Source organism: Pecten maximus, chromosome 4 (genome assembly GCF_902652985.1).
Source record: "Pecten maximus chromosome 4, xPecMax1.1, whole genome shotgun sequence".
Taxonomy (NCBI): domain Eukaryota; kingdom Metazoa; phylum Mollusca; class Bivalvia; order Pectinida; family Pectinidae; genus Pecten; species Pecten maximus.
Window position 1 is genome coordinate 48,677,575 of NC_047018.1, and position 23,399 is coordinate 48,700,973.

At 38.1% G+C, this 23,399-nt stretch overlaps 1 protein-coding gene across 6 annotated transcripts in view; it reads left to right on the forward strand.

Moving 5' to 3' along the window:
* LOC117326313 overlaps positions 1-23,399 on the forward strand; it is an 89,038-nt gene that overhangs the window by 37,380 nt on the left and 28,259 nt on the right. Inside the window, exon 1 of one of the 6 annotated variants that reach the window (XM_033883007.1) lies at positions 11,285-11,660. The exons of 3 other annotated variants lie outside the window; for them this stretch is intronic. Coding sequence is in view for 1 of the 3 variants with exons in the window: in XM_033883006.1 (XP_033738897.1) it covers positions 21,175-21,176 (2 nt within the window). In the remaining 2 variants the exon portion in view is untranslated. Of the gene's footprint in view, positions 1-11,284; positions 11,661-21,138; positions 21,177-23,399 lie in introns of those variants that run through there. 2 more of the 6 variants (XM_033883008.1, XM_033883006.1) reach the window with 2 other exon arrangements.

Sequence of the window (23,399 nt, forward strand, 5' to 3'; positions counted from 1 at the left end):
GTAATTTCGATTACTTTGGATTCCAATAGTCCATAAAATGCCATTAAAGCAAAGATATTAGACTGACTCTGCCATTTTGTGATAGATGTATATACCTTTATGTATAATTCCAGGTGAACTGTACATATATCAGTGTTACAAATCCAGGGTAATGTTCAGCAGTTACAGATCACACACATCGGTTTACCTCTCGGACACTGTAAAACAGGCACCATAATAAATTGAAATTCATTGTAGGGTGATACCAACAGATATCTTAGAAAACGATCTTATCGTAATCGAAGACAGTGAAACAGAAAAACGCAAAAATAGATATATCTTTAATGACGCTGGTACTTTTTCCCACAGTGTGTACATGTCATGTGGTACTCGATTGATTGCCATATTTACACGGGGTTGGGGCCAGAAGGACTTCTGTTTCAACCTCAATTTCTAGACTGATATATAATAACAATCCATCGACTGCATTATGATACAGTATATGGCATCACTGCGCATGGTCCGAGCTGTTGTTAACGCGTGTTTACTTCCGGTTTTGAAGAGTTACCAAATCAATAGAGAAACTAAAGAACAGCACCAACCAGCAGCATGCTACGAGTAGTTGATTTAGTTCATGTTTGAGATTTTAACTTCATACATAGAATTAATTCAGTATGGAACCTTTATATTTCGATTGATACAAATTGAAATTGTAGTTTGTGATCATCCCATAACCGCACAACACATTACTCCAAAACGCATATCATATTACTAATTTATTTTTCAACGCAATTAACTTTGCCTAAAACTTTAACAAAAAAAATATAACAATCTATTTACATTTTTTCAAGATTCTGAAAGCTGTGTAACTGACCTTTTCCAAACAAATGGTTAAGCTTACAGTAGGTATGTTTATTATAACTATTTGTCTTTGATTAACGTGTAATATAAGAAGAAATCGCAAAAACTGTCGAGAAAATATACATTTACTTGTATGCGCATGTGAAACTCTTGTTGACGCAAATACTGATTGCTTGAATTTAAGATTAAAGTTGAGAAGACAAATTTCACAGTTATAACACTCCATGATGTATACACACTGTATCTCCAACGCTTTTATATATCACTTAACCTCACATTACAAAACCACCAGTGTATTACTCGTATATCTTGCTTTAAATTTATTCTACTATAATATGACTTGCATTTTCTTATCTGTCGTTATTAAATGTCTGTCGTTGAAAATCATTGTATCATCAAAATCATCAGTACCTGTGATCCATATAGTACGCCGGTCCGTCTCCTATATATGTGAGCACCTTTGTTGTAGCTGTCTATTTTTTGTAGCAGGCTGTCATAAAGCTATATCATCTTACCATGTTTTGATTTCTTGATTTTAAAAAGTTGTATACACATTACTGTATGTGTTATGTCTAGGACCCCTGTAACTGGTATAGTCGGTCTGGGGTCGCCACAGCTAAGTCTACTGGGACCCCTGTAACTGGTATAGTCGGTCTGGGGTCGCCACAGCTAAGTCTACTAGGACCCCTGTAACTGGTATAGTCGGTCTGGGGTCGACACAGCTAAGTCTACTAGGACCCCTGTAACTGGTATAGTCGGTCTGGGGTCGACACAGCTAAGTCTACTAGGACCCCTGTAACTGGTATAGTCGGTCTGGGGTCGCCACAGCTAAGTCTACTAGGACCCCTGTAACTGGTATAGTCGGTCTGGGGTCGACACAGCTAAGTCTACTAGGACCCCTGTAACTGGTATAGTCGGTCTGGGGTCGACACAGCTAAGTCTACAAGGACCCCTGTAACTGGTATAGTCGGTCTGGGGTCGACACAGCTAAGTCTACTAGGACCCCTGTAACTGGTATAGTCGGTCTGGGGTCGACACAGCTAAGTCTACTAGGACCCCTGTAACTGGTATAGTCGGTCTGGGGTCGACACAGCTAAGTCTACTAGGACCCCTGTAACGGGTATAGTCGGTCTGGGGTCGACACAGCTAAGTCTACAAGGACCCCTGTAACTGGTATAGTCGGTCTGGGGTCGACACAGCTAAGTCTACAAGGACCCCTGTAACTGGTATAGTCGGTCTGGGGTCGCCACAGCTAAGTCTACTAGGACCCCTGTAACTGGTATAGTCGGTCTGGGGTCGACACAGCTAAGTCTACTGGGACCCCTGTAACTGGTATAGTCGGTCTGGGGTCGACACAGCTAAGTCTACTGGGACCCCTGTAACTGGTATAGTCGGTCTGGGGTCGACACAGCTAAGTCTACTGGGACCCCTGTAACTGGTATAGTCGGTCTGGGGTCGACACAGCTAAGTCTACTGGGACCCCTGTAACTGGTATAGTCGGTCTGGGGTCGACACAGCTAAGTCTACAAGGACCCCTGTAACTGGTATAGTCGGTCTGGGGTCGACACAGCTAAGTCTACAAGGACCCCTGTAACTGGTATAGTCGGTCTGGGGTCGACACAGCTAAGTCTACTAGGACCCCTGTAACTGGTATAGTCGGTCTGGGGTCGACACAGCTAAGTCTACAAGGACCCCTGTAACTGGTATAGTCGGTCTGGGGTCGACACAGCTAAGTCTACAAGGACCCCTGTAACTGGTATAGTCGGTCTGGGGTCGACACAGCTAAGTCTACAAGGACCCCTGTAACTGGTATAGTCGGTCTGGGGTCGACACAGCTAAGTCTACAAGGACCCCTGTAACTGGTATAGTCAGTCTGGGGTCGACACAACGTAAGTCAACAAATTGATAAGACATAACATATTTTTCTATGTTCACTCGTAGACTGCAGCAGTCTAATAATAATTTGGTCAGAAATGACGTCATGTTCCCATAGTATTTGAATTAGTTGTACTTTCGTTTTATAAACACTATATACGATATCTCTAATTTACATCTGAATGAATTGTTATGTATAATGGTAATTACTGGTCTGGGAACTGTGGTAAGGGCGATAACTCCCAACTTGCAGTTTTGAGGTTTGTTGAACTCTTTTGTGTTTAGAGGAAAATAAATAGAGAGAAGGCGATTGTTGAGAGAAAACGAAACACGTGTTACGAGTGGTTTTTTTTATTTTTAAAAGATAATATTGAGCTAATTCCCCGGACAAACACTACATGGTGGAGAATCCGAATTGAAAAGAAGGTTTGTGAGTTTTAGCGCGATATGTGACGGATTGTTATGAGTAAGTGTGTTTTATTTAGCGATTCCCGATTTGCTGGTGCTCATTTGGACGAGTTAACATTGCGAGTATCAAGGGGGTCAACACTTCGAGACCACATAGGTTTACTTAGGAACTTCGACCACACCGATTATAAGCTCTACATATTTTGTGTTGGTATCAATGACATCCCTGATGATATAGCTAACTATACTGACCAATGTAAAACTAATCTATATGAAAGTCTTGTTTCTACAATTTTGAACATCGAACAACACATTCTAAATAAAAATCCATCGGCTTTAATACTTTTCGGCACCGTTCCACCAAAAGATATCAGACGTACAGTTGCCAAATATCCCTCTAAATCACGCTTGACTCTTGCTGAAGTATGTCCAAGATATCAGCAACACTTTGAGGACTTTTTAATGGGGCTGAATGACTTCATATCAAATTTCAATACCGCACACACTGGAGTACATTTAGGCCTTCACACTGACCTTCGGATCCATAGATCACGTGGCCGCATATCCAGGTTTTCATACTTTAAATTGCACGATGGCCTACATCCACGACAAAGTTTACTTTCTGTGTGGCAGCGCAAAGTTTTGTTTGTATATCATGAACTTGTCCAATAAAAACTGCTGATTTTGAGTCGAAAGCCCACCGGCCGACTGTATCAAAGTACAAACTCTACTTGTCTTTTCATTTACATATTTACTGACCTTACTCACAATAATTTTGTTGTTGAAAGCCCACCGGCCGACACAAAATTGTGATATATATGAATTTGTATACTATATACTATATAGTATAGGCCTACAGTTTGTGTGTGTATATATGACAAATATTATAAAAGTCACATGTTTTGTTGAAAGCCAACCGGCCGACATACATGTGTGTGTTTCATTGGCTGCATATTATTAATTGCATTTATTGACTCGAAATTAACCTGCAGAGTGAAAACTTTCGAATTTTTTTTTATATAAATGTGTTCACTATTTTAAATCTTGAAAGCCTACCGGCCAACATCTGTGAACTATTCTTCCGAGGATGAAAAACAGAGGTGAAATTTGTAAAATAACTGGTCACATGTCATGAATAGCTTTACACCTCCATTAATTTACAAGGTGGAAAATGAATATGATAGTGATTCGGACATTCTTGATGACAATTTTTTAAAAACAAATCAACTTTTTGAGGACTCATTCAAATTTGAAAATGATAGTTCTTCATGTTCTATTACAAGTATTACTGATGACAAACTGAACATTACTGACAACTTATTAGAAGTAACATTTCCAAATTTAGATACATATGAGACAGCAGATGAACTAAATTTCAACATCATGGCTAAAGCAATTACTTGCACAAAATTTACAGGATATCCTCATGAGAATGCAGATAAATTTTTGAATGAATTTAGTTCCTATGCCACATTGATAAATGTTATTGACTCTGATGCTAGAAAAATCGCTGCATTCCATCTCCACCTGCAGGGACCAGCTTTGACATGGTTCAATAATCTACCCTTTTCTACAAAAGAGAGCTGGGACACTGTAATTAGTGCTTTTCATGGACGGTTTCTAGCCTTGGACTGGCACAGTCCCCAGATGCTCACAGAAACTGCTAACTTCCAGTCTCTCCACTTGCTTCCTGGTCAGCCAATCGAAGATTTCTATTGCTTGGTACTGGAAAAGGGCCAATTAATGAAAAAACCTGAACATGAATTAATGGCAAAATTTATTACAGGTCTACCAAAGGATTTAGCATTGTACGTTAGTGCAGGTTCTCCTACCACCCTTGACCAGGCCCTCTCAAAAGCAAAAATGGCAGAGAGTTGTGGTATTCGCTTGGACAACACTATTTGTGCAGTATCACAGAACAAAACAAATTCTTCTGAACTTGACGACCTTAAGACTCAAGTGAAGTCCTTGACAGAGATGGTTGCCACATTGACAACAGTGCACGGCCATGGATCTTCCCACCAGCAACCACAGTACAGACCGTTCCGTCATAGTCAGGGTCATGTCCAAGGTCAAGATTATACCCAGGGTCAAGGTTATACCCATGGACAAGGCCATACGCAAGGTCAAGCCTATACACAAGGTCACAGACAAGGTAAAAGTTATAACCAAGGTCATTGACAAGGTCAAGGTTATACCCAAGGATACAGACAAGGTCAAGGTCAGAGTCGCGACACCCAACAGATAGAATGTTTCTCGTGTCATGGTATGGGACATATGAGTCGTCAGTGTAATTGGACTGGTGTTGGTGAATCTGCTATTGGTATCCAATGCCAACTCTGTTCCCAGTATGGCCACCCAGCTTTCCAATGCAGACTATGTGTATCATCACAAAGCAGACCATCTACACATCACCAGGGAAACTTCAACAACCTGAGGAGAGACAGGCCCAACTCCTCAGGGTCTCAGCATTAACTGATACAGCTATGGGGTCAAGATTGGAGGAATCGGTACACCCAACACTTCAAACCTCAAAACCTCAGTTTTTGTTTCTTCCAGTTGACATTAACTCTATCAAGATAGCAGCCCTGTTGGATACTGGTAGTAAGATCAACATTGTCAGCAATGATTTGTTTTCGCGCATTCCTACGACCTGGAAGTTTGGTTTTGAACATTCACAAAGTGATCAAATAATTCTTGCTAACAACCAGACAATATCTCTTGTAGGAACAGCAATGGTTAATATGCGTATGCAAGGCAATGTTCATAGCATACCAGTACATATCCTGCCACACACATCCCATCCAATGATTCTAGGGACTAGTTTTCTACATGACAAGGGTGTTATTTTAGATTTCAAACAAAATACTTATTCATTCGGCCAAAACTGTGTAAAATGTCCACGCCGTACAACCATACAAGCAAATTCTGAAATGGTTATCTGGGGATCTGTTCCTAACCATGTATTATATGGTTCACAAGGTGTTTGCTCTAGTAGTTCATATAGTGTTCACAAACATCTTTTGATATCAAAAACTTTAGTAACAGTTTCTCATGAACATTCAGTGCCAATTAAAATCCTTAACGCTGGTACAAGTCCAATTGCAATTCTCGAAGGTAAGACTATCGCTCATTTTTCTTACGCGTCGGCAGATTTTGAAAGCACCGATGTATCTGACTGTTTTGTTCAGAATGTTGAACGAGATACTCGAAATAACAGCGAATTGGACGCCTATCTTGCCAATTTCAATATTCCTGAGCACATGTCACCATCAGAACAGAATAGCCTAAAAGAACTCTTGCTGAAGCATAAAGGATTGTTTGTGACTCCAGACTCACCTGACTTAGGCTATACTGATGTTGTTACCCACAAGATACTTTTAAAACCAGATGCCAAACCAAAACACCAGAGACCCTATAGACTTCCTCCAGACAAAAAGGAAGTACTACGGCATCAACTGGATGAACTTTTACGCCAAGGTATCATTGCCCCAATAAGCGAGTCGGAGGAAATAATCATCACTAGCCCAGTGGTCCTTGTTTCTAAGCGAGGAAGAGACACCAAGCCATCTCAACCAATTACTAAAGACTCCAGTCTATCCCAGTTTAGATTTTGTGTCGACTTCAGATACCTTAACTCACAGACCCAAACTTTTCAGTATGAAATACCTAACCTTCAAGAATTAACTGAATCTTTCTCCAACAACATACCTCAATATTTCACATCAATTGATCTTTCGTCTGGATTTTTTCAGATGCCTATTGATTCGAATAGTGCAAGACTGACCGCATTTAATACATGTTATGGTACCTTTCAGTTCCAAAGGTTACCAATGGGATTAAGCTCCGCCCCTAGCACATTCCAGCTGTTAATGGACAAAGTACTTAGAGGGCTGACATTTAAGTCTTGTCTGTGTTATCTTGATGACATCCTCATCAGCTCATCAACATTTTCACAACATTTAATAGATTTAGAGGAGGTTTTCTGTAGACTTGAGTCTGCTGGACTAAAACTGGGACCCAAAAAGTGTTCTTTTGCCCAAGACTCATGCATTTTCTTAGGACACAAAATATCCAGCAAAGGAATTTCCCCTCCACCTGATCGCATAGATGCTGTGCAGAAAATCAGTCCTCCAACCGATGTTAAATCTCTTCGAAGGATCCTCGGCCTTTTCAACTGGTTTCGAAAGTTTATTCCCAATTACAGTGCTGAGGCACAGCCTTTGATCAATCTTACACGGAAAGGTATTCGATTTCATTGGACAATGGAATGTCAAGATGCCTTAGACCGTCTAAAATCTCTCTTGGAACATTCAGAAGTCTTAGCATTTCCAAATTTTGACAAAACCTTCCATGTTAGTGTAGATACATGCTCAAAAGGAATAGGTTATATGTTATATCAATCTACTTCTGACTCTACCACAGGTGATATCCATGTTGTCAGGTTTGGATCAAAGTCGCTGAACCGCTACCAAAGATCATATGGTCCAACCAAACTTGAGCTTCTTGGAATGGTTACTGCTGTTCTTGATTGTGCTGCATCTCTGAGAGGACGGAAGTTCTTTGTGGAATGTGACCACCAAGCCCTTCGACCTCTATTTCAGAAGCAGATGAAAGGGGCGATCTACGAACGCTGGATAGCTATCCTACAGCAGTTTGATGTAGAAATTCGCTACAAGCCTGCAACACAGATGCAGGTGGCCGATGCACTTTCTAGGGATGCCCAACAGGTGGAAAATTTCCACAGTCCTTCAGAAGACGATCCGTATTTTCCATATGTACCTGAAGCAAAAGCCGACATTGTGGTTCCTGAAGACCATTTCCTAAGAGGTCTACTTGCGCGTGACTCGGACTCGCGTAATGAAGTGAACAACGCTGATTTGTTTATTCCGGATGTACCTCTACCTTTCAAATTACCTTTAAAGACAGTTACCGGTAATCAAGAATCTGCCTATGATGCGGACACTGATGATAAGGCAGAGTTATCGTGCTTGCGAAAGAAACTGAAGCGAAAAACATGTCCTGCTCTACGGATGTCAGCCACAAACCAAAAGGACATGGTTCTCCCAAGTTTAGGATACGACAACCAGTTACTGGGGGGACAATGTAGCTCGATTAAACGTACAAAGGTTGGCGTGCCCACCGGCCCCACCTCTAGTGGTATCGATGATCATCAAATACCCACCTCTTACGATATCGATGATAATCAAATAGCCAGTGACGCTATACAAATTCCCACTTCTGCTGAGGAGTTGAACTCTAAGGTACTGACAGACCAATCAGTGTCTCATTCTAGTGTCAACGACCACAGTCAAATATCCTCAGTAGATATTCCTGCAGACACTGGTGATTCCTTTGTTACCAACACTTTTGATTTGTTTTCCAATGGTGCATTTGATGTAAACACTGTAAGAACTATGCAGATGCAGGACATTGATTTAAGGAAAATCATTGACTACCTTTCGGAAAATCGATTGCCCGAATCTCAGAAAGAGTCGAGGAGGATTTTGCTCGAATGCTCGGACTACTTACTTGTCGACGGTTTACTTTTACATACAAGAGTAGCCAAGTCATCAAGAACGAAAGCTCTGGAAAACTATCAGTTGGTCGTCCCAAATACAATGATCAAAACAGTTATTGCTCAATACCATGATAGTAGCATGGGTGGACATGGAGGAATACAGCATACGATTGATTCACTAAAAACATCGTATTACTTTCCACGACTAGCAACCTTAGTCGCAGATTATGTTAGATCGTGCCCGCAATGCCAAGCTCGCAAAACTACTAAGACACATACAAAGAGTGGTATTGTAGCTTTCCCTACTCCAGCCAAACCATTTGATGTGTGGGAAGTCGATTTGTATGGACCAGTTCCAGTTTCCAGGAAAGGAAATGCCTATGTGTTTACTGCAATTGACTTATTCAGCAAATACGTGTATGCAATACCAATTCCATCAAAAGATGCCATTACAGTGTCAGACGCTATGTACTCAATGTTTACCACTTTTGGAGTGTGCAAAACTATTGTATCAGATCAGGGAACGGAATTCATTTCCAGATGTACAAAAGAAATCCATCGCCTGCTGGACATAAAGCAAGAGTTTACACCCAGTTTTTCCCATCACTGTCTTGGAGCAGTTGAGCGCAGTCATCGCACTCTAGCAGAACGGTTAACTCCATTCATACAAGAAGGAAAGCAATGGGACGAAATTCTTCCGTCAGTTGTTTTCTCGATGAACAACACTGTAAATTCGACTCTTGGTTATAGTCCATTCGAAATTGTTTTCGGTTGTCGACCCAGATTTCCTCTTTCGGATCACATTCTTCCGACTGACTTAACCTCTATTCCCAAAGACTGTCACTCGTATATAAAGATGCTCACGGAACGTCTCACTGCCATTCGGGAAGATGTTAAGAAACATGCAATCGCGAAACAAGAGGCATTTCTTCGGAAAGCAAATTCGAAGACCAACCCACTGAAGGTCGATGTTGGAGACTACGTCTATCTGCTGAAAGATCCTACTGGTCAAGGACAGAAGTTCCAACCTCGTTATATAGGCCCATATGCAATACAGGAGCTATGTTCTCCTCATCTTGTTCGCTTACAGGATATTTCATCAGGAAAGTCGATGCGTCCTGTTCATATCGACAGACTTAAGATAGCGTATGTGCGTGTTCCTGATCCGTCAGGGTATCTTGTACCAACAGTGGTTACATCAAAGGACCATTACTACATAGTGTCAACAGACATAGATACTCCATCTGAAGTATCGTTTGACGTGCCCTCAGAAAATGTGTCATCGGAACAGAGTAATAGCACCGCTATACTAAAGGCGTCTTTTTCTCCGGTATCCCATGGACAACGCAGAATTCTTCCGCCTACGCCAACGTCTCCTCCCCGTCAGAAATCATCCAAAGGTAGGAAACGCCTGTTACCAATAATACCTACGGACCAAAGTTCAAAGAACTCTTCAAGTTCGGACAACCCAACAAGCTCCCATATGAAGACAACAGTACAAGAGACACGTCCCCGTCGTACACGACAAAAACCTTTGCGTTATCGCGATAATGATCATGTTGATCCAGCTGACGTTACATCAAGTGAATCTAATTCGTGTCTTGTTCGTCGTGTTCTTGCCAGGAAACATACTAGTACAGATGACAAGTGCTTGCTTCATTTTAAAGGTGAACCAGCCCAGAATGCCAGGTGGATGCCTCTACAAAACTTGGATGCAAAAACCAAAAGGAAGCTCATTGCTAATCCGCCACCTTTAGTGTTGTAACATTACATGATGTATGATCATGATGATTTCCTATATATACTTACCTTGTTCGGAATTTCCTGCGTGTAGTAGTAGTGCATATTGTCTTAGTTGTGACTAGTTATATGGTTGTCTGCAATCTTCAGCTGATCATTGCGCTTATCATTCATTGCATAGAGCATATCCATATGTTGAAATGAATGACATTTAATATAGTCTACACTTTCTATGTTTTCATCGGTTCTCAGTTAATGCTGAACTATATAATGCATGTAATGATTTTGTATCATTTCAAACGTGTTTTTCATGCAGTCAATATACATTATTTTGTATCACCGAAGTAATTCAATATTGATGACTTTTACATTTTAGAATACTAATTGGGATGTTTTGAAATAATGCAGATAGCATTTCATCCGGTTTATTGTTTGATGGGTTAATTACGGTGCCTTCATAATTAACATGATGTATAGCTGTGAGCTCAAATTTCGGTTTGCTTTATAGTCGTTAGATATGGCATATACGCTTCTGTGAACAATGTACTCCGATTATATACGGATACATTGACATTGTGATCACGTTTAGCCTCTGACTAGAAGCATTATATATTACAGTGTGTAGTCATTACCGCATGTTTCTCTTTTTATGACGTCACCAGCTGATATATTCACTGTGTCATACCATATGATACATGTAGTTGATTGTAATGATATTTGGTTTCTTGTTCGTTGCATATAAGTGGTTATTACGATTTGGAAAAGGGATGTGATTTAAGTGTATGTATATTCATTTCTAATGTTTTGTAAAGTTATCGTCTTCCATAGTTACCAGACCAGTTTGCACCCTGTGCAAGTTTTGTAGTGGCGGGGATGTTATGTATAATGGTAATTACTGGTCTGGGAACTGTGGTAAGGGCGATAACTCCCAACTTGCAGTTTTGAGGTTTGTTGAACTCTTTTGTGTTTAGAGGAAAATAAATAGAGAGAAGGCGATTGTTGAGAGAAAACGAAACGCGTGTTACGAGTGGTTTTTTTGATTTTTAAAAGATAATATTGAGCTAATTCCCCGGACAAACACTACAGAATAGTGCAAACAAGTGCCAGATAATCCTCGAGTGAGTGGCGGAACATATATCCAGTCATGTTGGTATGAATTTGTTTTAACTTCCTGGTAATACCGGGTATGTATACATCCCACGCACTTTTCAGTCCGTGTTGACATATCTTTTTCCGGACTGGTAATGCAGTACAGATTCCATGTCATCTAAAACAAGTAAGATTTGTGGTTAATTTGGTTTAATATTACGTCTATGTATATGTATCGTTACAGAGTGGTATGTCGTGTACATGTAGGTAGTGTGTTTGTTTTATGACCTCACCACTATATATAGTAACTACATACGCTTGGTCTCAATGTGGACCACTTTATTTTTTTTCTATTTTCACGTATATCGATTGTTGTTTTGTATTACAATGCGTTTCGATATTTGATATTGCATATGTTTGTTACCGAGGAGACCTAGCGTGTTCCTGTCCTTATCTGGTGTGCAGACCATGCCATGTTAGTACAGAAACTATCCTTCAGTAAATATTTCTACGTAAGATGACACTTGGAATTTTGCCAATCCACCTGAATAGTGTTGTTCAGTTTAAAGGAAAAAGATTGAATCTTCTTCGAAGTGTGCATTGTATATGCATTTGAGTGATAATTTTTGTTTACAAAAATATTTAGCAATGCCTATAGATTCAAAACATTTAAAAGAAATAATTAAAATAAGGATGTCATCACATAAGTTAAAAGTAGAGGTTGGACGTTATAATAATATATCACGTAACCTTAGAAAATGTAATGTTTGTAATAATGGAGATATAGAAGATGAGTTTCATTCTATAATCAAATGTCAATGCTTTAAAGAGTTGGAAGTAAGTTAATAAAAAAATATTATTTTACTTGACCAAACATGTATAAATTTATAAAACTATTGTGCACTGATAACATAAAAGATATGGCCAATTTGGCGAAAATCACTTAGTATTGAGCAATTTGCTAATATATATGTAATTAATATATAAATGTCTAGAATATATAACTACAACATGTTTGTAATCTCCTATGTACTTCTGTAATTTCCATGGCAGAATTTGTAATTTGTGAAAACAATGTACTTAATTATTGAAGTGTGAGAGATATTCCTCTACACTATTCTAGATGTAACCGACCGGTGTTCATGTGTGTGGATCAGTGTGAGTGTGTGGGTATAGGTGTGTATGTGCTGTAGTGTACATGTGTGGATTGGTGGGTGTGTGTGAGTTAATTGTATGTGGATCAGTGTGAGTGGGTGGGTATGTGTGGATCAGTGTGGTTGTTGTGAGTATTTGTGAGGACTGTGAGGACTTGTTGTACATGTAATTTATATACTGATAAACCATGTGGTTTAAAGTAATAAAGAACTTGAACTTGAACTTGAACGTTACACTCCACGTGGATACACTCCTTGCAGACTTGGAACAATTAAAAAATTGAAATGATTTGGATCAGGTTTTTTCTTCACACACATGTGTATTCTATTGTACGAGTTATCTCCCCTCGTCCAACTAACGTTATGTCTCAGATGCCGTTATATATCAGATGCCAAATTAATTCAAAATGGCGTTCCGCGTTAATGGTAAACGTTACCGAAACACCAAAAAACATGAAAATCATCAGAATAACATTTTGAATCATACTTAACTTTCTTTTTTTGGAAAAAGATTAAAAAATGAAAATTTTCTAAAAATAGACTTATTTGACCCCATAGCGAACGCTTTTATTTGACCTCTGACCCTAAAACTTTTAGTGAGTAAAAGCTAGAGCCAGGCTTTAACTACAAATAACATAATTACCTGACCCCTGTGAAATGAATACTTTTTAAATTATGGGCATTTTAAGCTTTTTAATACATGACGTCATGGCGGCCATCTTGGATTTCAAATCAACTTAAAAAATAACATAGCTTGGCGAGGACAATCCAACGATTATTTCAGCTAAGATTGAGCTGAATGCCAATGATGGAACTTGAGAAGAAGTTTAAAATGTAAAACTATTTTTAATATAGAATATATAGGGGGAAATTCAAAATGGCGTATACCGGAAACCGTATGTGTCACAGAAAAACTGAAAACGTCAAATTTATCAAAATGACATTCTACATCAAACTAAGAATTTGTTTTGGAAAAAGATTGAAAAATGAAGATTTTCTAAAAATAGACTTATTTGATCCCATAGCGAACGCTTTATTTGACCTGGCTGACCCTAAAACTTTTAGTGAGTAAAAGCTAGAGCCAGGCATTAACTACAAATAACATAATTACCCGACCCCTGTAAAATTAATACTTTTTTAATTATGGGCATTTTAAGCTTTTTAATACATGACGTCATGGCGGCCATCTTGGATTTCAAATCAACTTAGAAAATAACATAACTTAGCGAGGACAATCCAAGGATTATTTCAACTAAGATTGAGCTAAATGCCACTTGTGGAACTTGAGAAGAAGTTTAAAATGTAAAACTATTTTTAATATAGAATATATAGGGGGAAATTCAAAATGGCGTACAACAGAAACCGTATGCGCATGTGGGTTAATGTTGCGTCCCGTTTTGTTGCTCATTAGTGTATTCATGTAAAATATACATTGTTGTACATTGTTGCAACTTGTACATTCCAATGACGTCACATTGTTTACAGATCCCGCGTTGTGTCTGCACTGCCTGACACGAAGGCTTCATTCTGTGTTTTTTAGTGTTTTTGTTAGTTTTCTGATAATTCAATTGATCAGGTATGATTAAACAACCCCAATCAATATGAGGTGTGAATGTAATTTTAAGTTTAAACCGCATGTTGCGGAAAATACTTCAACTTTCACTTTGTCAGTGCATTCGAATTCGTGATCGCAGCTTTGATCGGCTGTCATGGCAACGACGAGGACGGTGGTTTCATCACAGTGACGAATTTACAAACTTGCATGTGTACAGCCGAAAACTTCTGACTATACCCTATGTCTTTGGAAATCATCTTTAAATAATTAATTGAATTAATTACGATCCATTGCATTCGTTTATTAACGTTTGTTCGTTTCTATATGCCGATTGCGATACTTAAAACACTGAAGAGTTCCAATATTGGAGAATGAACATTAACACTTGCTCTATGAATCGTCCTAGAGCACCCGACTACCCTAAATCAATACTTATGAAACAGGTAAGAGCGTGAAGGTAATTGTATGAGAACAACGAAAAGTGCTGTACATTCTTACAAAAATGACAAACATCGTCAAAATTACTTAAAAAGTAGTCAATTAATCGGCACTTCTTCAATTAACACCAGTTTATAACGCCGTTATGTAACCATACTTTAATAAATAGAAGAATGTACAGCACTTTTTCTCGGTTTCTTAGCACGATGAATAAGTGTATCATATTTGTTTGTACGACAAAATACGTTGGTCGGGTGCTCTGGCCATATTTACCGACCAAGTGTTAATGTAGTCCTTCGTGCCGGTCACGTGACCACGCGAGAACACGAAGAACGACGAAAGCATCCCGATAAAGACGTTGGACACCAAACATTAAAATCCGATCAAAAAAACAAACAGAACTAATCGGGAAATCATTAAATATTGAATTTATAATAAAACATGACGTTTTTTGTTCTTTTTAATTATAAATGCAACATTAACCCACATGCGTGTGTCACAGAAAAACTGAAAACGTCAAATTCATCAGAATGACATTCTACATCATACTAAGATTTTTTTTTGGAAAAAGATTGGAAAAAGGAAGATTTTCTAAAAATAGACTAACTTGACCCCCAGGCGAGCTTTTTTATTTGACCTCTGACCTTTAACTTGTAATCATATAAAAGTTGGCCCCATATGTATTGTTCAATAATATCATAACATGACTCTTGTATCTTAAATGCTTTTTGAGTTATATTGATTTTAAACATTTTAAGTATGGCCTCATGGCGGCCATTTTGAATTTTCTGACCTACTTAATTTTGTTACATGAACATCTTCAGACCTTCTCATTAAACATACTTACATCTCTTTAAACATAACTTATACCATATTTGCTGATTTGCTGTCACAAAATCAAGTGCAGAAGAAGAAGAAAAATAATAATAAGAAACATAACAGAAACAATAGGTCTTTTCACCACTTGGGTGAAAAGCCCTAATTATATACAAAGCAATCACGGTGAATTCTCCATACAAAATGTCTTTTGAAAACTCACGTTTCAACACCCAATCACCAAAGTCACTTTGCCAATTACTTAGATAATAAGCAAAGATATTTTCTTCCCTTGGGATCCACTTTTGACTAATGTTAGTAGCAAATGTGCATGTTATTATAATATCGTTGTCGATTTTGTGCAATGTTCTCTTTGACTCCCATTGTCCATTCAGCCGTCCGAACGGTATCAATTTTCCCTTTAAACAACTTCTTATCAATATTTACCAAGGGACCCAGAGACCTGATATAAAATAATAAGTATGTAGCACGCTGGGTTGAAGGACTACCAAGTTTGTTTAAATGAATGACCTTGGCCTATATTCAAAGTCACAAAGGTCAAATAGGCTTAAAACAACTTTTTTTCAAAAATCATGAAGCCCAAGTTGAGACCTAAAACTGGTCCTGCAACACTCTGAGATGAAGGTCCCCTTGATTATTGAGAAGTTGTTTAGATGATCATGAAATGTTGACACCAAGCTGACGACAAATCACCATATGGCATATAAATTCACTTGCCCTACAAGCAATTGGGTAAGTAAAGAGCAATATAATGTCTGCAAAAATAGCCAAAGCAGGGAAACAAAGATACATTCAGTTTCAAAGAAATTGATTAAAACATGTTGGATGTTTATGCCAAAGGGCATTTTCTTTAATGAAAAATTGAAGACTTGCTGGTTCGAGTCATTTTATTAATATCTAAACATCATTCTTGCGTCCAACGTTATTAGGAGGAATTAGTTGGTAGCGCTACAATTGATCATATCGCAGAGAATTTCAGCTCCAAGCCGCTGCAAGGGGTTTAAATTGTAGATTCGGGTGTCCTCAACTTCGGTTCCTACATGGGCACCAAATGTCACAGGGCATTTTCTTTAATGAACAATTCAAGACGTCCTGCTGGTTCGAGTCATTTTTTAGACGGGAGACATACAACAATAGAAAAAAATGCAATACAAAAGGCATGAATTAATCAAATGAACAGAAGTAGGCCCCGCTGCCGTGAAAATCTGTAGAATAAGTAATTAATAAATATTCAATTAATTTAGTTTAGTTAAATATTTATATATTGTTACGACTATATTCCGTCACATGAGCTTAAGATAATAGTTACCTGGCAAAACATATTTTCAATGCAGAGAATTAAAGAAAATGCCTTGTGGTATATATACCAGTTGCAAGTGCCTGGCAAATCTCTGTTACTCTAGCAGGATTAATCAATTTCCTCTTTGACATGATCATTCCCCAAAGGTCTACATGCTGCATATCTAGTTCTATACGGCGCTGTAAGTTGTACTGAAAAATGTTGACAAGCGAATAAGTGGTCGAGTTGATTCCTCAACTAATTTCGTGGTATTCAACAAGTAACAGTTTTACAACTAATCTTGTTATCAATTTAAATACCATGAACATGAAGTTAATCAGGGAACCAAAATGCTACAGTTCGACTTCATATTTTCGTGTACGGAAAGTGGCGGCTGACCCTTACTCTGACTGATTAATTCCCAGCAACACTCGATTTCCGGAAATTTCCCCGAGATGTTGCGATTGGAGTAGATTTCCGAGTGTTGCCGGAAATTTCCCGGAGATGTTGCTATTGATTAATTCGCCTAACCTCGGCCGATTCCGTACCGTACCGGATGCGACGAGTGTGATTGTTTATGGGAATCCCCGCGACTATTTTAAAAGTCAAAATGTTCAATGTTAAGTTTACGTCGGTAATATAACTACAGGCCGATACAGCCCGGTACAGCCCAGTACCGCCCAGGCTTTTTTTGTAGTTCGAATAGATCAATATAATATCGAAATCACATTTTCTTTCTGTGATTTGAATCAGAAACGTGTCATTAATATGTTTCTGTTTGAACTTTGCAGAACTTGCTATTTTACACTAACGACACTCTCCTCGCATCGTCGCCTCGTGATTAACTTACTAGGACAATTATATTTTGTAAGCCAATATGGTTCAAAGGTCAAGGTCAAATATGTATACACAAATTGATCAGTGACGCTCACTGTGGATTTAAATACATTATATATACCCCTACCATGTATAAAAACAACTGTCTTATACTTAGCTCGACTTCGCTTGGTTGTGTAGGTTCCTTTGTCATCTAAGTTACAGGACGTACAGTGACGTACGTAGCTATAGAGTTAAGACATGTATCTCCAGTTTGTATTGGTATAATGAAAACGGTTTAGTATGAGGTTAAGGGATAGCAAGTTTCTGGTTCCCGTTGTCCACCCATTTCCCTCGTCCATACCTATTTCCCTCGTCCATGCCTATTTCCCTCGTCCATGTCTATTTCCCTCGTCCATGCCTATTTCCCTCTCCAAGCCTATTTCCTTCATTCATGCCTATTTCCCTCGTCCATGCCTATTTCCCTCTCCAGGCCTATTTCCTTCGTCCATGCCTATTTCCCTCGTCATGCCTATTTCCCTCGTCCATGCCTATTTCCTCGTCCATGCCTATTTCCCTCTCCATGCCTATTTCCCTCGTCCATGCCTATTTCCCTCTCCGTACCTATTTCCTCCGTCCATGCCTATTTCCCTCGCCCATGCCTATTTTCCTATCCATGCCTATTTCCCTCGTCCATGCATATTTCCCTCTCCGTGCCTATTTCCCTGTCCGTGCCTATTTCCCTCATCCTTGCCGATCGACAATGCCTATTGCCATATGAGGGACAGAGACATGGGTAAAGATAGGATCAGTCTATGAACTACCACATCTACATTCATGATAATTAATTAAACTACCTTTGAAAAAAGTCACAGTTAAGGGAGCTGGCACGATATAATGTCTATTGTCTTACTTGATTTGTCCATTCTCTATACAATTTATTTTGTCTGCTATTCACTGCTATTACGCAGTGCCCGCCAAGTGTGCAATGTACAATCTAATTAAAATATAGATGGTCATTATCACTACGTTATATGAACATCTAACAACATCCCATACGGGGTCACGTTCTGATGACCTTTGAGATATGTGTATTTCACTTTCAGGGTGAATTGTCAATTTTTTTATTTAATATTCGTCACATCTTGAATATGAAGCGAACCATTTCGGCACGGCATGTATATGCATGAAGCTTTATTTTTTTCGATTACTAATAAAATTGAAATTGATTCCTCAAACGGCAATGGAGTTTGATTCACAGGACCCAAATGTTGGTTCGGACATCAGAAACATGCACAATTTCTATTGATGAAATCTATGTCCGGGCGATGATTATATGAGTGTTTGTGCCTTCATGTAATGAAATTTATTGTAAAAAAGACAACTTTTACTACTTTGAAAAAAATACATATTTTCCAATAAGTTTAGACAACCTAAACTTTATTGAAACGAAGGAATGCCCCTTTGTTATATCATTACATAAATCAGGAAGAATAATGGGCCTAGCACTGAACCCTGGGGAACACCGGTGGCATTGTTAGAAAAAGATGACTTGGGCCTGAAATGCCATGCTGACATAATTTGTAAACGGGCCCGACCCTCCATGTCAGACTCTATAAAGTTAAAAAAAAAAAGGGGGGGGGGGGGGGGGGGGGGGGGGGGGGGGTGAAAGTTTTACATTCATAGTTTTCATAAGCTAGTATCATTAGTATAACAATTAGTCTACCATGTACTGAGTCTGGTGTAGAGGGTACAGAATTCTGTACCAGAAATGCATCTTTAAATATCATGAAACATCATTTAATATTAAATTTCATGGAATGATATATATATCTCAACGAGTTGGTGCGAACAAGAGTGATTAGGTATAGAAATACAGATTCGAATCTATTAATAAGATTATGAGAATTGAAGAAGTTAAACATGCGTTTTTGGACATGTTAAAAAAAATTCGAAACATTATGAGGGTCGACATGATATGTTTTACTGTCATATTAATCACAGGGACTTGATAATTAGTTACAGTCTACATGTATTTGGACCTTCCCTAGTGTTTAACACATTTTTCGACTCTTCAGCTGACTTGTATATTGTGTCGCGTCGCTCATTATTAAAATTATACATGTAGTCTATTGGATCGTACTTTAACATAAAACATGACCACAACAGTCTCTTAATAATTATAAAGTTTATTTAAAGGTAGATAATATCGAGTCAACACATCAAGAAATATTTGAGCTTATCAATGTATCATACCAATTCTACATGAATGTCATTCAATAGATAATTATGAGATTCATACAAATCAAACTTTAAATAAGTAAACTTACATTGTGTTTCTAAAAACATTTTTTTAATATGATCCATAATCTCTTTAACTCTTGTTATTCTTTCGAATTCTTACTAAACGTGTAACATTTCCTATCATATAATTATTACTCATACATGAACACGTCTCCGTCTCTATGGAATAATAGTGTAAATAGAGTGTCTACACACATTCCATTACTTTCATTTTTTAACCAAAAATATTGCGAAAGTTACCCCCCCCCCCCCAGAAACTACAACTATTCATTCCTACAGATACAGAGCATAGTTTGATTGATCGTTTTTAGCTCTAAAACCTCTGGTTTTATTTGGTATATACGTATAAACTAAAAAAAAACTTTGGTTTTAGCAGCTAATGTCACCGCTTTTGAGAGATTAACATGCGACGCTTTTTTTTTAATTATGAATATCCCGTGTTGAAATACACGTCTATACTTGAAGTAAGTATATTTCATGTTTGTTATTATGTGGCCCGATCCTATTTATCTACAATTAAGGATAAAATATTTTATTTTACGTTAAGGTAAAATTATTTGAAGTTAAGGTAAAAAAACAAACACAACTTACAACTTTGTTTATTCCATCTCTTTACAAAAATACAATGTATAGAGAGAACATCTTTACAACATTCAACAAATACAATATAGAGTATGGAGGACAAATCATATAACTTTTTTAAACAGTACTTTGATAAATTTACATAAATTCCTAAAGTTTTGATATTGGTGTAGTTCATTAACTGTGAAAATTTAACAATATTAGCAGAGACCTATATACTATATAGTATATAGGTCTCTGATATTAGGCATAATACACATAATGTGAAAGAAGATATTCGCCCTAAGGTAAAATCTTTTTTTCTTCTGTATTACATTATTATTTGACATTTGGCATGTCATACCTCCGCTCAGCATTTCCAACACAATGGGAAATCCATTAACAAAAAAAGGTAACGAAAGACAGACCTGTCTGTCCGTCAGAGCATGTATTTCAGGGCGGATGTAAAATAATTACAGCGTGAGACATGTGACATCCACACCGGGTGCACGGAATTACCCGAACCGGTTCTATACCGAAACGTATGAAGCCGAAACTACTGTACAGTAAGGTTAAGACTAACTTATTTATTCTTATTAATACTTTTTTTTAAAACAAAAATTGCTACAAAAGCATGCTTTCGAAAGTTTCTTAAAAAAATATATGATAACACAGTTTCATTTCCGGCATTACAATGTATGGTGCAATAGCTGCCAAAACGAAAGTGAAGCGCTGTGCACCTGAAAGGTACTAATTAATGTAAGCAGTAGACCTAGCAATAATATTGATAGCTTTCTGATATATAATCTTGTGTGTGGTTTTACTAATTTATTGCTATGTCCCCTCATTGGGCTTGCTCCATTTAGTCGAGCCCATGAAGTTTGGTTCTCCTATGCTGAAGTGATGGTAGACTAGTGGTAGCCGTACGTATGAGTCTTCTTTGGATGCTTTCAAGAGTGACAATGTCTTTCTTGTGTTGAGGCCTCCAGACTGTGACTGGATACTCGTGGCCGTACAAGGGATCTTGTAAAGAGGGTTACTTATTAGCATACATTTGTCGAGATGCTCAAATGTTCACACTCTATGCTAGACAATCTACTTGTGCACTGAAATTCAGCTTGTTGTTGAAAATGACTCCTAGATCGTTTTCTTCAGTATTTTTGATCACTTGGTCTTCCAATTTATTAGAGGTTTATTGTAGCCAACATGTGAGCTTTAACATGTTTGTTGAGTAAAATTCAGCTTGCCATTTTTCTGACCATAACTGTAATTTGTCGAGAATCTCTTGAATGACATTTGAGTCTTGATCTGAACTTGGGCAGTTCACTTTTGTGTTGTCTGCAAATAGTTTGACATTGGATCTTGTTCAATCAGGAATATCATTAATGAAAACTAGAAAAAGCACAGGCCTTAGTACACTCCCCTGCAGAACTTCACTTTTTAGACTACAGGTGCCCAACTGGTTGAACTTTGATCTTGACCCTTGTTTGGTGATTGCTAGGAAATGCTGATATCCATTACAAAAGTGATCCTCTAATTCCCATTGATTTTATCTTAATTTAAAGGCTTTTTGGAAGTCAAGGTAAATCATTTTAGGAATCAAGTACTTTGGTTATTTCATCTAAGACTTCTAGTATTGCTGTGTTGTTGATTGGCCTTTTCTGAATCCGTATTGGGAGCTTGATAATTTGTTATTTGCCTCCCAAGTATTTAATGATTTCAACTTGAACTAATGATTCCAGGGTTTTTACAACTTATAATGTAGGCTAGGCTTATTGCATGGTCTTTAGTTGGAATTTGCTTTTTGTTTCCTTTTGTTAGCACCAGGTTTTTTTTTCACAACTTGGGAATGGAGCCTATGGCTTTGGGATTTAGAAAAAAATGCGCGGCAACAGGTAAATTGGGAAAAAATGGAAATAATGGTAAAAATAACAAGTAGACACAAATATGGATCTATGCTATATTTATTTGGACTCTAGAGCATTATCTCCTTTTATCAGGCCCGAATAACCTATAAAGCAAAGACAGGACGGCACCATCCGGATTTTTTAAGACTTATTTTTTTTTTATAGATCATTTGATTGGGAATTTAAAGTGGTCAGATTGGGAAAAATATCCAATTTTGCCATGGGGAATGGGGCCGAAATTCGGCCCCAAATCGGCCCCCAAAAAAGCCCTGAGCATGATGGAGTGTATAGCATTTTTTGTTTTATATGTTCTTTTCATATCAATTAAGGTGCATCAGGACACTTTGAGATCGCCATATTGTATCAAAAAATAAAGTGAACCATTTAGAACTAAAGCACCGTTTCACAAGCAATCAAATGTACAATGTTTTATAAGGAGAACTAAATACAATTATATATTGTGTTCATGTTCGAAATAGCCTACTTTGTTATTGCTGAGTCTGGTATTTTGAGGTACAATATTGTACATGTCATAGTAGCTGTGTCGCACAAACTCATACTGGCCAGCGCTCTTCAAGCTTTCTCGTATAGTTTCTGTGATATTTATATTTTGTCTTAATGATAACATAAGAAACACAAAACTGACATCCAAGTTCAGTGAGCTGGCTTCTGATCGATCGAAATTTAGATGTTGACAAATTTTAATCAAGTTTGGTGTTAAGGTGTATTATGACTTATGGGAAAATATTGCAGCTTCTATTAGTTGAAGGGGCCGCGACGGCCGAGTGGTTAAGGTGTACCGACACTTTATCACTAGCCCTCCACCTCTGGGTTGCGAGTTCGAAACCTACGTGGGGCAGTTGCCAGGTACTGACCATAGGCCGGTGGTTTTTCTCCGGATACTCCGGCTTTCCTCCACCTCTAAAACCTGGCACTTCCTTAAATGACCCTGGCTGTTAATAGGACGTTAAACAAAAACAAACAAACAAATTATTAGTAGTTTGTGTGACTCGTGTCAAGGGCCCCACTACAGTTATGGCTTGTTTGATTTAATACTTCATTGCATTTTTTTCCT